We start from the raw sequence: 16,075 nt of genomic DNA, 5'->3' as shown, positions 1-16,075 counted from the left end.
AAGAAAATAGTAAGTAAGGTAGAATATTTATAATCATTTATGGTTTTATATATTTTAATGACATTATGCATGTTTTTATTCCACATTGTAAGAGGTAATTACTTAACCTCTTGTAAGGAGTCAAAGTAGCAACTTGAAATAATTCCAAGATTACTTCAGTCATACGCCCTTTTAATTTCCATTCTATTACCAAAAAATTCTAAATTAAGAAAATGATTCCTTTAAAAAAAAAAAAAAAAACAGAATGTTGTAGATTAACCAGTAATTAAAGTCATAACAAATCCCAGAGGGCAATAACTTTCTTTGTCATTTTTCTTTGTGGTGTTTTTTGTTTTTGTTTTGGAGAGCCAAAGGTTCTTTTAATTCTCTTTTTTGATATTTTATGTTTGGATCACAAACATGGGAGGAGACTGGGGAGGCAGAGTAATGGTGCTGGGAACCAGACAGGAGAAACCCTAGGGCAAAGCGAGACAGAGAAGTGGTGCTGCTGGGTCAAGACAGTAATTGGACATTGATGGCAGTTCTCCTATCTTAGGGGTGAGGACATGCCTCTCTGGCCATGTCTACGCTGCAAAGAAAATGTTGTTGGCCTGTGCCAAGCTGCTTGGGCTCATGGGCTGAGGCCTGGGCTTTAGGACTCTGCAGGGCAGGAGAGTCCCAGAGCTCAGACTCCAGCCCAAGCTCGGAAATCTACACAGCAATGAAACAGCCCCACAGCCCAGCCCATGAGCCCAAGTCAGTTGGCACAGGCCAGCGCAGGTTTTTCTTTACTGTTTAGACATATACTGTCTGAGTAGCCAGGGAGAGGCAGTCATTTTTGTATGCCTTGAAGACTGACTTTTCAACCTGAAATTATCACACGCACATTGACAGTGGAATAAAGGGGAAAGTCAGAAAACAAACTAAAACACAAGAGTTGATAAGATTTTTTGGGGCCAGGTTTTGGGCCAGTTGCATTATTTTTGAGGGTCTGATTCATGATTTTTGATCTTTTGAGGTTGGTATCCAGTCTGAATAGCTGTACTAGGAAGAACTGTATGTGCTGAAAATAAACCTGTAACTCTTTGTATTTGGATGATTTTACTAAAAATAGTGATATTTTAACTATGAAGTATTTTACATTCTGTATTGAGCCACTTCCTCTAGTCTGCTTTGCAGATATTCAAGGTCCAAATTGAAGCAGAAATACTTGAATGGTAGGAGCATAGGTGCTGGAACTTAGGGTGCTGGGGGTGCCGCTGCACCCCCTGACTTGAAGCGGTTTCCATCATATAAAGGGTTCAGTTTGGCTCTTAGCACCCCCACTATAAAAATTGTGCCAGTACTCGTGGGTAGGAGAGCCCACTCATTCAGTTTTCACAGTGTCCACATGTCGTTGAGCCAACCTTTGCAGCTACTCCCTGTACAGGAGCATTGAGGGGACAATTGTGAATGAGCTATTGGTGTGGTGGTAGCATGGTCAGTGGATTTATGTACTACACAGATATACTGCCTCAAAAACCTATTGGACTGAGAGGAGCTATGGGCTTCAGCCACTACTCTTCCTGCTAGGCTGTACCTCAAGCAACTGCATAGATGTTAAGGGCCTACTTCTAGATTTCAGCGAAGAGAATTGCTACGCCTAACATCTGCATAGTTGCTGCCAGCAAATCTTGTTTGTTTAGACTTTCCTTATGGGACAAAAATTTGTCCCATAGTTTTTAATTATACAGTTTGTTTTCTCATCTCTTTCCATGTCATTATTTAATTTAATGTGTTGGTTTTTTTTAAAGATCTGTGGACAAATCCATCATAATACATGACACTGTAAGTATTGCATAATTCAAGATTGTTTTACTGAACTTTTTTTTTTTTAGTTTATATCCCTTCACCTAAAATGTTGACTTCTCAAGATAGAAGAGTAGCAAATATGACCTGAAATTTTTAGTGTGTATTTTTTTTGGAGTAGGAGTGAGGAAAGAGTTCGTCCATATCAAAGTACAGAGACACTCTCGCATGCCACCTTTTTCTACACTTTATTCTTTTCTTATCTTGGTACTGTAAAACAGAATCACACTACAGTATACGTATGTATACGTACATTCAAGTGGATGAAATTTGTAAGTCTTATGTGTCATATCATCAGAAGCATGTAAGATTGCAGTTACTGATACAGGGAAAAAAATAGGAGTTTCCTGTATCAGTAATAGTTGTTTTAGGAATCCTTTAGTATATTATATGTACAAACATGGGCAATTTAAGGGGAATGGTTAAGAAATAATAGCATTCTTTAATATCGTACCCTTTTTACATCTTATTGCTTAGACTTAGTGCTTGACAGTAGGAATAATACCACTGAAAACTGTGGTAAAGCCTTCCTAATTCATCTGTACATAGTATTTAACTTCTGTCTTTTACAATATTAAAATTACTAATCTGTCTTCCTGAGAGTGAAGGATGAACACACTTTGCCTATACAGTTACAGTGGTACAACTTTTGTATATAGTAAACACCTAAGGTTGAATGTGTTTAGGAATTCTTGTCTCACATAGAAGTGTAATGGTCCCTTACATATTCACATGTCAGTTGGTTTAAAGTGCTCACCCAGACCTGAAAGACTGAGTCCTAATCAGAATGTGAGCAAGGTGACACCGAAGGCATAATTTGGCACCAATATTTTTCCAGTGTAAATTCACAAATCAGTGAGGTTGCTCTTGATTTATAGTGGTGTAACTGAGAGCATGATCTGGTCCTGAACTTCCCGGGAACGACAAGACATAGGAGAGGAAGCGTATTCACTCATTAAAGTCACAGAACTGGGAGATATGAATTCTATTTCTGGTTCTTAAACAGACTTCCTATGTGATGGTGGACAAATTATTGTGTCTATGGGGCTGGATCATGCCAGGCCTTCCCTGGGCGCTCACTGCTGCTGAAATACTTTTTGGACTCTGTGCTTATTGTGACAGCAGCCTAAAGGTGATGAGGGAGGCATCTCCAGCCTCCCAGCAAATCAGAGTCTGAGGGTGTGTCCAACCAGTCATATAGCCTGTACAAAATGGAGCCATACTTGGTTTAGAGAGAAGAGCTCTTGGCATTTGCCTCATGAGACCTCTGCAAGGAGATGTCCCAGCTGACCATGGCCTTACTGGGTAAATTGTGGTAACCAGGCTGGGATGGATTGTATTTTCTTTTTCTTCATCAGTGTCAATATTGATTTATAGTGAGGTTTAGAAAGATTCATTGCTTTCTTGAAGTTACCACTTTATTTAAAAAAAAAAAAAGCATGATTGCTGACTACTTAAAGAAATAAATTATTTGTTCCACAGTTTTGTTTAGTCCTATAATGTTAATTGGGAGATAATTCTCAGCTAAATTGTGAGATCTGAATAACAGGTGAATACCAATGGCATAACCATGATAATATTTTGCTGCTTTCATGTTCTCAGAATCTTCTGAGTGTATGGAAACATAGTTAAGAAGCATATGGAAAAACAGACTCTCAACCTTCTGCATCCAAATATGAGACAATAATGAGGGAGGGATACAGAAAAATAGTAATGCATGAAGTTTAATACTGAACGTGATAGGGAAGAAATTATTTGACAGAACATTTTTTTTGTAACCTTGGGTTCTTGTTTAAATATTATGGGGGAAAAAATCTGATGTACTTTATAGTAATAACAGTGAAAGAACAATAGGTCTGCATTGGATGGAAATAAATTTCAATCCAGCATAAGGGACATATCCCTCATGAGGAACAGTTCAGAAGTATGAGAGGAAAAACAGGAAAGTTGACAGGTCAATTAGAATAACTTGTTTTTGTTTTGTTTTTTAAATTCTGACAATGTGTGTGAAAGGAATCATGCCACACTAAAGAGAGACTCTTAAACATTATTTAAAGGATTGGGATCATTGATTTTTTTTTGTGAATGGCAGCATCTAGTGGCCACATATGCACACCACAGTTGCATAATCCTTGTGATGTTACAGACCCTGTTTTTTTATTTAAAGGTTTCATCCTGAATTCTATTTGAGTTTCAGTTATCAGTTCACTCTGATACGTTATTAATTCTAGTGTTTTGGAAGAAATGTTTTTTTTTATTCTGATGAATAATGAGCCCATATAGAATTTTAGAAATGTCAGTTGAATATATTATATTTCTGTCAGCCAGGTACATTGAGGGCCAGCTATATGTTCTGTTGGATTGAACATGGGGCTGCAAGTCAGGAGATTTGAGTTCTATTTCCAGGTCTGATGCTGACTTTCTGTGTGACTTTTGGCACATTATTTACCCTCTTCGTGCCTCAGTTACACCATCTTCAGAATTGAAATCATTATGCTTCCCCATCTTTGTAAAGTGCTTTGAATTAAAAATTGCTATATAAATAAAAATGATTAACTGATTTTTATTTCTGTTTGACCTAACAAATGCAATACTTTTTATTTGCAGAAAACTGGGAGCATCTTGCACACTTTAACTCAGCATACCAGGTGTGAAATCCGTATAATCCTATATTAACCAAGTAAAGTATTTAATTTGTGATTTTAAATTTCAATTATTGAATTGCTTTTGTTTCTAGATATGTTACAACTTGTGCCTTTGCACCAGATATTCCATTACTTGCAACAGGTTCAATGGATAAAACTGTGAATATCTGGCAATTTGATCCAAAGCAACATTGTGCAGGTAAGTACATGCATTTTTTTTAACCCACTCTTTTTATACTTCCAGTATGATATAGTTGTAAACCTATTGGGAGATGCTATATAGACTGCTTTACCCTAGTATGTGCTCAATGTGTAATCTTAAATAGTACAGGCCCAACATTTGACCTTTCTTAAAATTTGTTATTTACTATTGGGAAATGTCCTGTATGTTGGAAAAGAAAGAGGGAAGAAAAAATCTTTTAAATGTACCCACTCCTTCTTTAAGGACATTTTAGACCTAAACAAAAGGAGTGTTTTCTCTTGCATTTTTTTCTTACTCTCTGGGCAGCATTAAATTGACAAATATTATTCCCAGAGCAACGCACACTTTGCCAGTGACACTTGTACACAAATAATATGAGAAACAGAAAATACAAGTTAATTGGAAGCATAGTTGGCAATAGGGAAAAAAAATATTTGCTAATTAATATAGACAAAATAAGTCAGGAAATAAACATACTAGCTCATAAAAGCTATGTTAGAAAGGTATACCAAGAGCAACTTTCAATACACAAGAGCAGTTCTGTTTTTCTTATTTCTTATTTGAAATTTTCCTTCTCTACTTGTTTCCCAAGGAAGTGGACTGGAAGATGAACCTAAGATGTCTATTGAGAACTGGTCAGAGGAAGAGGTCTCAGTCTGGCTTTGTGCACAAGGTTTAAAAGACCTTGTTGGGATTTTCAAGATGAATAACATTGACGGCAAAGAGCTGCTGAGTCTTACAAAACACAGTTTGACTAACGACTTAAAAATTGGTAAGAATGTAAAGGCAATAAAATTGTAACCTTTTATAGGAATTTAGGAACTTTTAGGGTGGAAGGAGGTCAGGAATTCCATGTAGGTATATCCTCTCCTTTAAGTTTACAGTTATCCTACCACTCTGTTTTTTTTCTGTTAAATACAGTGCATAGCCAAATACTATTGATACTCTGTTCATCCAAAATACTTGTTTTTTTTTTTTAAAGTTTTCCCATCCCTAGAGACAACAAATGTACAACAATCTTGCATTGGCAGGAAGTGGACAAAGTTTCCTATTCTGTAATTCTCGGCTCTGAAATCTATGAGGTGGAAAAAAGTAATTTCAATTACTTTACACACATACATGTTGTGATAAATGAAGTGGGGGGGGGCATAGCTCCCTTTGATGGACACCCAGCCAGCCAGTTAGCTGTAAAATCCTTCTTCCTAGCTGTTCTCTAATTGCTTTACCTGTAAAGGGTTAAAAAGTCCCCCGGATTAAAAAATAAAAAATGGGCACCTGACCAAAAGAGCCAATGGGCAGGCTAGAACTTTCTAAAATTGGGAAAGAAACTTTCCCTTTGTCTGTTGTTCTCCGGAGAAGGAGACACGGAGCAGCAATGCTATAAGCAGGAATGCTGTGTAAGGCTTGAACCAGGTATAAAAAGTCATCTTCCATATCTAGAAGAAATCATTAGAGAGGGCATGTTTAAATAGACGTGATTAGGTTTATTTCTTTATTTTGGCTTTGGATCTCCTCTGTGCTAACCCCAGATGCTTTTATTTTGCTTGTAATCTTTAAGCTGAACCTCAAGAGAGCTATCTTGATGCTTAATTTTTGTAATTGTTTCTTTTAAGATCTAGCAAAAAGCCTAAGTTCCAAATATATTTCCTTTCTTTTTGTTTTTAATAAATTTTACCTTTTTTAAGGCCAGGATTGGATTTTTGGTCCCTAATAGGTATGTGCATATATTGTTTGATTAGCTGGTAGCAACAGCTAATTTCCTTTTATTTTCTTTCTCAGCTCTTCTTCGAAGGGGGAGGTGAAAGGTCTTCAGGGTACCCACAAGGAGGAATGTCCAAGGGGTTTTTTGCATTTGGGAAAAGTTAGGAGCTATATTGCAGAAGTCTGCCCAGAGGAAGTACTCGTCTATCAGGGCTGGCCTGTGGATGTCTGGCATGCCCAGTCAGCTGCTGACTTGTGATTGGGGACAATTGCAGGGCAAGCAAGGTCAGAAAGCCAGGAAGTCAGGGTTGGGCACTACCATGTCAGAGTCGAACCAGGTCAGGATACCAGGAAGTCAGGGCTGGGTGCCAGGTAACAATCCAATAGTGAAGTGAAGGACAGGTCAGGGTCAGAGTCCGGATTCTAGGATCTGTCGCAAACAGGGTCTGGAGCACAAGTAAGTAGGCAGGCAGTCTTGTTGCTCACCATCATGGCTTCCTAATTTATATACTGGTATTGGCCAGTCAGTGAGCTGGAAGTGGCCTCTGCTTAGGCCCTATTGGTGGTACTTCCTGCTGAGCCTAGCTTTGCAGGGTCCTCTTATGCACACCTACCTCTAATGGCAATGCAGAGTCATCAGTGGTCCAGAACCCCAATGGGTTCAGATTCTAGCCCTACAAGTTCTTACATACATATACTAATTGTGAGAGGCCTCAGGGTACAATTTGGACTGTTGAATCATTGTGCCCCCTTAACTCTCCAGTCTGGTGTGTCCTATATCCTGCTTTGCAGTGTGAGCTGCCACTTGGCCCACTCACCCCCATCTCTAGCGTGCAAGTCACCCCCAGACAACTACTAGAGTGCTATGCTCAGCCACTCTTGAATTACACATAAGGCGATACCTGCATATCCCTCAGCCCCAGCTTTGCACGGCACCCCAGAAATGTGTGTCTTACACTGCTCAAGACCTCGTTGATCAGAGTAAACTCATTAGTTTGTCATTCCATCAAAGGGTATGAATCTGCACCAGCCCTTGTAACCGGAATAGATTCCCCAAACTTAGGTCAAAAACACACTGGCTTAGAGAAAACATAAAATAAGTATATTAACACAGAAAAATAGATTTTAAGTGATAAGTGGTATAGAATTGGTTACAAAGGAAATAAAAAGTAAAATCACAGTCTAATTCCTAAACTTTATCAAGCTAAGTCAAGTTTGAAGTAACAAGGTTTCTCTTACCCAATTGCCTACAGCAGTCTGTGCTAACTGGAAAGCTTTTCCAGTTAGGACCATTCCCCCCAGTCCAAATGTTTCTTTGTCTTCCAGATGATCTTGTTGCGTTCAGAATAGGTAGGGAAGGAGAGGTGGTCTGGGGCCTTTTCCTTTTTACTGGAAAAGTCCTTGCTGCATCATGGGGTCAGGCAGCTCCATGGTTTACATGCTCGAACAACTGTCTTTCATCTGAATTATAAAGTTCTTGTTCACAGTTCCTCCCCTGCTAGTGAACGGCCGTTGATGGTTGCTTTACACCTGACTGGGTGTTGGTCACTCTTTTGCTACCACTGAAGAGCCCGTCTGTGGACATTGCCCAGACTCATGTTTCAGTAGCAAACATACAACAAAATTTCATGACTTCATATACCATGATGATACACAGATTTTAACAGGACAGTGATGTTCAAAAGACCATAACTTTTCCAATGATGCCTCACAAGGCATGCTTTGTACAAACAGATCATAACCATATAAAAGTGGTGAGTATGGGGGTACAGGGTATTATTTTGAGGTACACTGTGTCACACTAATAGACAAGGTCACAACAAATATTTTACAGTGAGGTACTACTATATGTCAGATCACAGGAGGCATTATTGCATGAACTGCCTCATTGGGATCTAGAAGTCAGTAGTTAGCTCTTGAAATTCTGAGAGTAGGTATCCATAAAAGACCATTGTCCCAAGGAAGACCATTTCTGAAAAGCAAATGATAAAATCAGTTTCTGTATTAATTTTATTAAATGTTGGAGATGGCCTAAAACTGTGCTGTGGTGCTCATCAGCTGAGACTAATCAGATAACGCTGACTATAGGTTATGTGAAAATTGAAAGCTGTGGGACTGATGATAGGAGGACTGACCCACTGTACAGATCACACTCAGTACTAAGATGACGCCATTGAGAACTAATTACAAACTACAAATAAGAAAATGAAATCTGATTTGGCAGAACCTGTGATAAGGATTGATTATAGGATGCAGAGAAAAAACAATGTATTGATTTTAAATATTTGAGTTAGAATAATCAGGAATTGACTCCAACCAAAAAAAAAAGAATATGAATGTCATTTTTTAATATTACAAGCACTCCACCACAAAGAGAGCTGTTAAAACATGCAGGCACATATTTGAGCCACACTTTCAAGGTTGGTAAACCCAAATTTTGAAAAACGCAATGATTTTTCTTGTTTGTTTGCAAATGTCTGTGATACTTTATGGAGCAAATACAACCCCAATCTCTGCAATAGTGGAGGTCCCCTTAACAGCAGAATCAGTGATACAAAGAGACAGCTGGATAGTGGGCATGGAGCCCAGCTCGATGAGAGGCTCTGTATGTGACTGTGCATGGAAGACATGGCCAGAAGATCTGCAGCTTCATGGATTTTTGTATCTTCTCCTTATCGCAGGATGCGTTAGGATTGTGTCTTTGGGCTGAAGTAGCCTCCATGTGTTAGATTCAATTGCACTGCTGTTTCAAGGAAATATTCAGTGTTCAAACCACTGGCCTGTGTTTCCCTGGACTTGCACCTGTATGCCTCATATTTTAATGCTCTTTTTTATTAAACTCTGAACACAAAAGGCCAGTTTTTTTTTTTTTACCAATGTGTCTGTTCCGCGAGGGTTTGTGAACCCAAGCATTATGGCTAGAACACAAAGTGATCCTTCATGTCAATGTCCTTGAATTGCAGGCAATTCACAAAGCTAATGTGCTTTTCTCCCTCACACCATGGACTTGTCATACCACAGTCATCCAAACCAACAACACAACAATCTACTAACAAAACAGACAAGAGAAGGGCATGGTCAGTCAGCATTGTCAAGAAGTGATGAACTTGAACTTTTGCATCAAGAAGGGCATTTTTCCCATTCCTGCGCACTGACAAGGTTATTAGAACCAGCTGGTCAATTATCTCCTTTGGAGATTTTTTTCAAATCGGATGTGGTTCCTGAAGAACAGTGTACTCAAAATTGTCTTTCGGGTCTGGGGTCTTCCATTAGTTGACCTATTTGCAACAAAAGACAAGAAGAAATGCCATCGGTTCTGTTCGCAAGCAAGTCATGGTCCAGGCTCATTAACTGATGTTTTTCGCCTGAGGTGGGGACTGAGTCTCATGTACACAATCTCCCTATTCCATCCCACAGGCAACCCTTAAGTTGATTTGCAAGACTACATCAAGATAATTCTTCTAGCTTCAACTTAGTTGAGACAGTGCTGGCTCTTGAATCGAGAGGCTGTGAATATCCAACTTCTGTGGCCTCTGCTTTCAGAACTACTGTCCCAGCAGCATGGATGGATGTTGCACCTGGACCCAAAAATCCTGTACCTTTATGGCATGGCTATTGAGTGGTTAGTAAGGGAAGCACCGCCCAGTGGCAGTTCAGAAGGTATTGTGTACCAGTAGAAAAAGATCCACTTGTTTAGCAAAGTGGAAACGATTTCCAATCTGGTCCACTCCATGGGGCATACCTCCATCAGAAGCTAAGATTCAGGGAATTTTATAGCACCTGTTATATTTCAAATCCTCATGGCTCTAAGCTACCAGATAGTTCACTTAGCAGCGATCTCAACAGTTCACCGTACCATTCAGAGATCAGTTTTTCAAACCAGATCGTCTCTAGATTTGTAAAGGGGGTTGTTTGACTCCCTCCCCCCCACCCCCCCCCGGTAAAGAACGTGTTGCCACTTCGGGATCTTAGCGCTGTATTAACTGCTTTAATACCCTCTCTGTTTGGGCCAGTGGCCTTCTCTTCTTTGCCTCATCTGTGTTCTTATTGCTATCACGTCAGCCAGAAGAGTGGATGAGCTGCAGGCTCTCATGGCAGGGTTTTTCAAATACAATGTTTTTCAAATAAAAGTAGCTTTGAAGCCACAACTGAAGTTTTTAATTAGGTGATATATGCTTTTAATTTGAATATACTTACTGTTTTTGTTTTAGTTTTCCCAAAACTATATTCATATGAGGACAAAACATCTACATACTTTGTATGTAATGAGAGCATTATCCTTTTATCTGAACAAGACTAAGCCTTCCAGGCTGTCTCCTTAGCTATTTTGTTTCTTACATTTTCAGAATGAGCGGTCAAGCAGTAAACACAGACAATTTCTAGATAAATTATGCCCTGTATTAGCACAGTTTATGGGCTAGCGAAAGCTTTTCTTCCACACAGACTATTGGCTTGTACAACAAGAGCTCATACTGCACATTTGTAGGACTGCCCCCTCTTCCTCGATGCATGCCTTCACTCATCATTACTCTGTCAAAACTACTGAGATATGGTGCAAATTTTGGGAAGGCTGTTTTGCAGTCACTATTTAAGTAGACTCCAAGACCCACCTCCCAACGGTAGTGCTGGTAAGTCACCTGAGTGGAATAAATGTGTGCAACCACTCGAAGAAAAAAGTTACTTATCTGTATTATAACTGTTCTTCGAGACATTGTTGCACAAGAGTATTCCATGACCCATCCTCCACCTGTTTTTCCATGTTGTAGCTCAAAGGAACTGAGAAGTCAGGATGACGCCCACCAGTATATAGCCTTGGGAGGGGACAGGAGAATGTACTTCCCCGATGGGTACTTCTGCAGAAAACTCTCCAGCTCCAGTGTGCTGGGCCTGTGCACACCGGAATGGAATACACATGTGCAACAATATCTCAAAGATAAGTTACAATACAGGTAAGTAGCTGGTTTTTTTAGCATCATGGACCTCCAATGCCTGTCTATTAGCAGTGTTAACAGTGCTTGTGCTGTCAGAGAGAGAAGGCCAAAGGGGGAGCAGGTGGGGAGCTCCATCCCCAACTGCTTTAAAAGTATAGTAAAAACACTTATTAAATTACTACCAAGATTTGGACGGGGACAGGAGGAGCCACTTCATCCACGTCCCTGGGAAAGCAGATACTGTTTAGGACACCTATGGTTTGGGTGTCCCTAAACCTCCAACTGCCAGAAGCTGGGACTGGACAATAGGGGATGAATTACTTGAAATTGCTCTGTTCTGTTCATTCCCTCTGAAACATCGGGCACTGGCCACTGTCAGAATACAGGATACTGGGCTAGATGGACTACTGCTCTCACGCAGTATGGCCATTCTTATGCTCTTGTAATAGAGGCTAAATATTTAGGAACCATATATCCTCTAAGCTAACTGGGTGTTGCAGGAATTTCTGTGTAGAGTGAAGTGTATCCTTTTCCCCCCACAACAAGATGTGGAGCAGGGACACATTCCATCATCATGAAGTCAGGCTCAGGAATGAGTGCCATGTCAGTGCAGCAGAACTGGCGCTAAGAGAGAGGAGTTGTCATTGCTGTTCAGAGTCTGAGTAAAGCGCCATATGATAAGACCTTGAAACATTATTGATAGTAGCTGTGTGGTCCAACCATGATGGTAGTTTAGTGATGAATTTTATTTAACAACATAATTGACCCTATGAAGCTGAGTTGTCAGATCAAAAAGGAGAATTTTCTATTTCCTGGCAAACTTACATATACTATTCACTTATTGGAATGATGACTAAGGAAGAAAAATATTCTTATGAATGTTTCTCACAGTGTAACTAAGACCATGTCTACACAGCAAGTTACTGCATAACAAGCCAGGACCAGCTTGCTGTGCAGTAATCGCCTCTGTGAGCATTGCTACAGCACACTGAAATATGCAGTAATCCGTAATCCTCTGAAATACTGTAGTTTAATATATACAATAGCTTAATTCTCTAAATTGCAGTAACTAAAGCCACCTTACTTCTGAAGGAGAACATCCACATGGGGGTTTGAGGCACTTTAAGTTATGCCATTAACACCTTTGGTTTATTCACCTTTCCTTTCCTGAGAGTCCCTGTGTAGACAAGATCTGATTTTTTCGGGTCTTTTCGTGCCCAAAATGACTACGGACCAGGGGCGGCGAGTTGTATGGGCCCCTGGTGCCCGGGCTCCAGCAATATTCAGGGCCTGGGGCCTGGCTCCACCAATGTTTGGGCCTGGGTCTCTCCCCTGGCCCTGCCTGCTGCCCCCATGCATGTCCCCCTGGCCCAGGAGCTCCCTGCCTCTCCACTGCAGCTCCCTGCTGCCTCTGCTCTGCTGGCTCCTGGCATCAACTGCCGCCGCAGGGTCCTAGTGCCCCCATCCCCTAGTGCCAGGGCAGGCTGACCCTGACCCTGCCCTTCCACCTCGGACCCTTCCTTTTTCTGGTGGGACCCTTCACCAGCAGAGGGCCCCCCCCCCCACAGTCACTGCTCCTGCCCCACGCTGGGCAAGGGGCAGCCCCATCCCTCACCCCCAGTGAGGCTACAGTGAGGGGCAGCAGCAGGGGAGGAGGCACACGTGATGGCAGCCCCATGCCCCGGTACTCACCACAGGGGAGGCGAGGAGGCTTCCTGTACCTGAGAGGGGTCCTAGGAGCTCATGCAGTGACAGTGGTGTGGGGTGAGTGTGCTGCTGGGGGATACAAGAGGACCCTCCCTCAGAGCTCGCTGCTGCCGGTGGGGAGAGGGCTGAGGGGAGTTTTCCTCTCTGGCCCCAGCCCGAGGGCAGCCTGTCTGCATCCCAAACTCATCCAGAGCCCTCACTCCCCCCGCACCCCAATCCTCTGCCCTAGCCCTGAGCCTCTCCCACACCCCAAACCCTTCAGCCCCAGCCAGAGCCCTCATCCCCCCCACACCCTAACCCTCTGCCCCAGTCCTGAGCCCCTCCTGCATCATGAACCTCTCATCTCCAGCCCCACCCCACAGCCCTCACTACACATCCCCAGCCACACCCCTCACCCCTGCACCCCCTTCCTCCGCATCCCTTCCCACCCCCAAACTGCTTTCCAGAGCCTGCACCCCTCACCCCCGCCTGCACCCAAACTCCCTCCAAGAGCCTGCACCCCTCACCTCCCTCCCAGAGCCTTAGGCAAGATGGGGGCAGAGTTTGGGGGGGATGGGTTCTGAGCACCACCAAAATTTCTACAAACTTGCCACCCCTGCTACAGATAGTGGCATCTTTGCAGTACTTTTTTTGGGGGGTGGGGTGGGGGGAATTGCAGGCCCTATCTGCTACCTCATTCTTGGTTCTGCACTCCTTTGGAATCGATTCTCTTCTCTCCAAGGTGCCCAACAGCAGTTGTCCACAAGCCAACAGTGTATATCCAGTTATTTCAAAGGGGCACTGTCAACTTGAAAATCACATTTCTGTGAGGGAGTGGTCTGCCTGCCACAGTTCCTATCACCTAAGATTATTAAAGCTGAAAGAAGTCAGCAATAAAAAAAATGCAGGATGTTTATTTTGTACATTTGACAGCAATTTCTGTAGTCATCTTTTCCTTTGCTGGAAAGACCCTTTGAACATCAACAAGGGAGTAGAAAAACATAGTTTTTAAATAAAGGAAATATAAGGATATCTGTTAAACAGTGCTGTATCAGAAAATGGATATTAAAAAATTAGTCAATTTTAAAATCGTTCAAATTGATAGTATCCCTTTAAATAAGAATCAGTGTCTTGATATTCCAAAATGCTGAACACTCACAAGTACCATTGACATGTTTCTGAACATTAGGCCACACTTTATTTGGCGTAGGATAATAAGATAATAGGAAAATAAAATTCATTCACAATTACTTATTTTCTTATTTTATCTAACCAAAATTACAATAGAAGTACCTCTTCTTTCTTATCTGCGATGGGCTCACAACTTGGATCGCAAAGTATGGAAGTGTTGCATAGATCATAAATAAAAATAGTTTCTCTTAGCCTAAAAGCTTTTAGGATTTCTCCCAGCCTGTCTGACTTACAGTTTAAGCATGTCTCTAGAAATCTGTGTGCATCGCGTCTCAAGATGGCTGGGTGTCTCCTTTTCCACTCCTTGGTATCCCATTCCCTTTGATGTGGAAATGCAGCATTTACAAGGATTCAGATAGCCAGTTGTGAAGGAGCCACATTGTCCATTTAGACAGGTTTCAAAGTAGCAGCCGTGTTAGTCTGTATTCGCAAAAAGAAAAGGAGTACTTTTGGCACCTTAGAGACTAACAAATTTATTTGAACATAAGCTTTCGTGAGCTACAGCCACAAGTACTCCTTTTCTTATTGTCCTTTTAGTCCTTACCACAGTAATTCAGTTTGTTTATTTCTGCAGTTCAGCCATGGTTAATAACTGATATATAACATAGGTGTTTTTCCTTATATTGTTTTCTATTAGTTTCTTACATCTTTAGTCTTTACTTGTCCTGATTTGCATTTAATAAAAAGGGTTTCTTTGCTTCCCTGTAAAGGCGTTTAATCAAAGAGAAGGCAACCAGCAGAGGTTCACATAACATTTCATTAGCCCCTCTGATTGTTTTTGACACCTCTTTGAAAGAGTGCTTCATTACCATGCAAATAGAACTAGCCTCTGTTCCCAGACTAATTGTCATCTAACATAATATAAAGAGCACAGTGATACATTTCACAAGTTTTTGGACAGCAAGATACTGACCATCACAGACATGTTTTCTAGTAAAATATAGTCTCATAGTCAAACAAGGTGCAGAAAATTTGCATTCTTTGCAAACATAGTTGCCTGTTCATTGCAGCTATATGATGAGGACAAGCTTAGAAAAAAGATAGCAGAAATAAGAAGTATATTCTTCTCACATCACCAGCCCATAATAGAAGAGTTGTTTCACCCAGTAGACAGGTCAATCAAGGGTGCTGGTGCCATGGTTTCCCTCAGAGCCCCTTATCTCTCTCCAGTTTTCCAAGAGTTTAGACAAGTTCTCCTTTGCCAAAAAAAATGGTGAATCTTGATTAAAAGTAGTATTAAAGGGCTTCAGATGAAACCCCCAACCCACCCACCACAACCAGACTTTTTCCTGCAAAGGACTTGGAATACCTCTTCAGAGAGGTGTTACGGGTATTGCAGCTCAAAACAGGAAATCTCCTAGGGATCAGCCTCCTAGGCTGTAGCATTCCTTGGCCAGTTGGTACAATTTGTGGATTATTTTGAGATAACAGGTTTTGCATCCAGTTGAGATCAAGAATCCTCGATGATGTCTTCTATGTCTGAATGGTACATCATATCAACCAATAAAGGAGTCTCCGTATCTTGAGCAGGAAAAATAAGGAGCATCAAAAGTGCATCTCTGGCATGAAGATTACTTACTAGGTTACAAAAAAAAAAAAAAGACTTTGCATCCACCAATGTTACCCATCTAACAGGAGAACAGCAGCAGAGTGGACTGGCCCAGTCACCAGAATTTTCTCCTACAAAAGTGGTTGTTGAACCCCAGAATTCTTCATTTTGTTTTCAAGACGTGGAGTTATTTCAACATGGATCTGTTTGCAATGGGGAAGCAAGCTCAAGAAATGTTGCAGTCAGTTAAAGGAAGTAAGGGCCTGGAAAATGGGGATTTTTCCATTCTCTGAATAGAACACTTGAAGTATTCCCGTCGTCCTCGATCCTTCATCTCTGAGGT

General features: G+C 41.2%; 1 protein-coding gene across 8 annotated transcripts in view; it reads left to right on the top strand.

Annotated features, from left to right (window-relative positions):
- The window catches only part of WDSUB1 (WD repeat, sterile alpha motif and U-box domain containing 1), a 64,280-nt gene that overhangs the window by 26,778 nt on the left and 21,427 nt on the right, over window positions 1–16,075 (top strand). For 5 of the 8 annotated variants that reach the window (XM_043505157.1, XM_043505158.1, XM_038422136.2 and 2 more), the window contains 4 exons: window positions 1,773–1,806; window positions 4,435–4,475; window positions 4,565–4,671; window positions 5,267–5,446. In XM_043505157.1, coding sequence (XP_043361092.1) covers window positions 1,773–1,806; window positions 4,435–4,475; window positions 4,565–4,671; window positions 5,267–5,446 — 362 coding nt within the window. Of the gene's footprint in view, window positions 1–1,772; window positions 1,807–4,434; window positions 4,476–4,564; window positions 4,672–5,266; window positions 5,447–6,453; window positions 8,688–11,141; window positions 11,325–16,075 lie in introns of those variants that run through there. The other 3 variants (XR_005295633.2, XR_006277958.1, XM_043505160.1) reach the window with 2 other exon arrangements.

This window comes from Dermochelys coriacea, chromosome 11, assembly GCF_009764565.3.
Source record: "Dermochelys coriacea isolate rDerCor1 chromosome 11, rDerCor1.pri.v4, whole genome shotgun sequence".
In the NCBI taxonomy this organism is placed as follows: domain Eukaryota; kingdom Metazoa; phylum Chordata; order Testudines; family Dermochelyidae; genus Dermochelys; species Dermochelys coriacea.
Note: the sequence above shows the minus strand (reverse complement) of the source record. Positions and strands in the feature narration are given on the sequence as shown.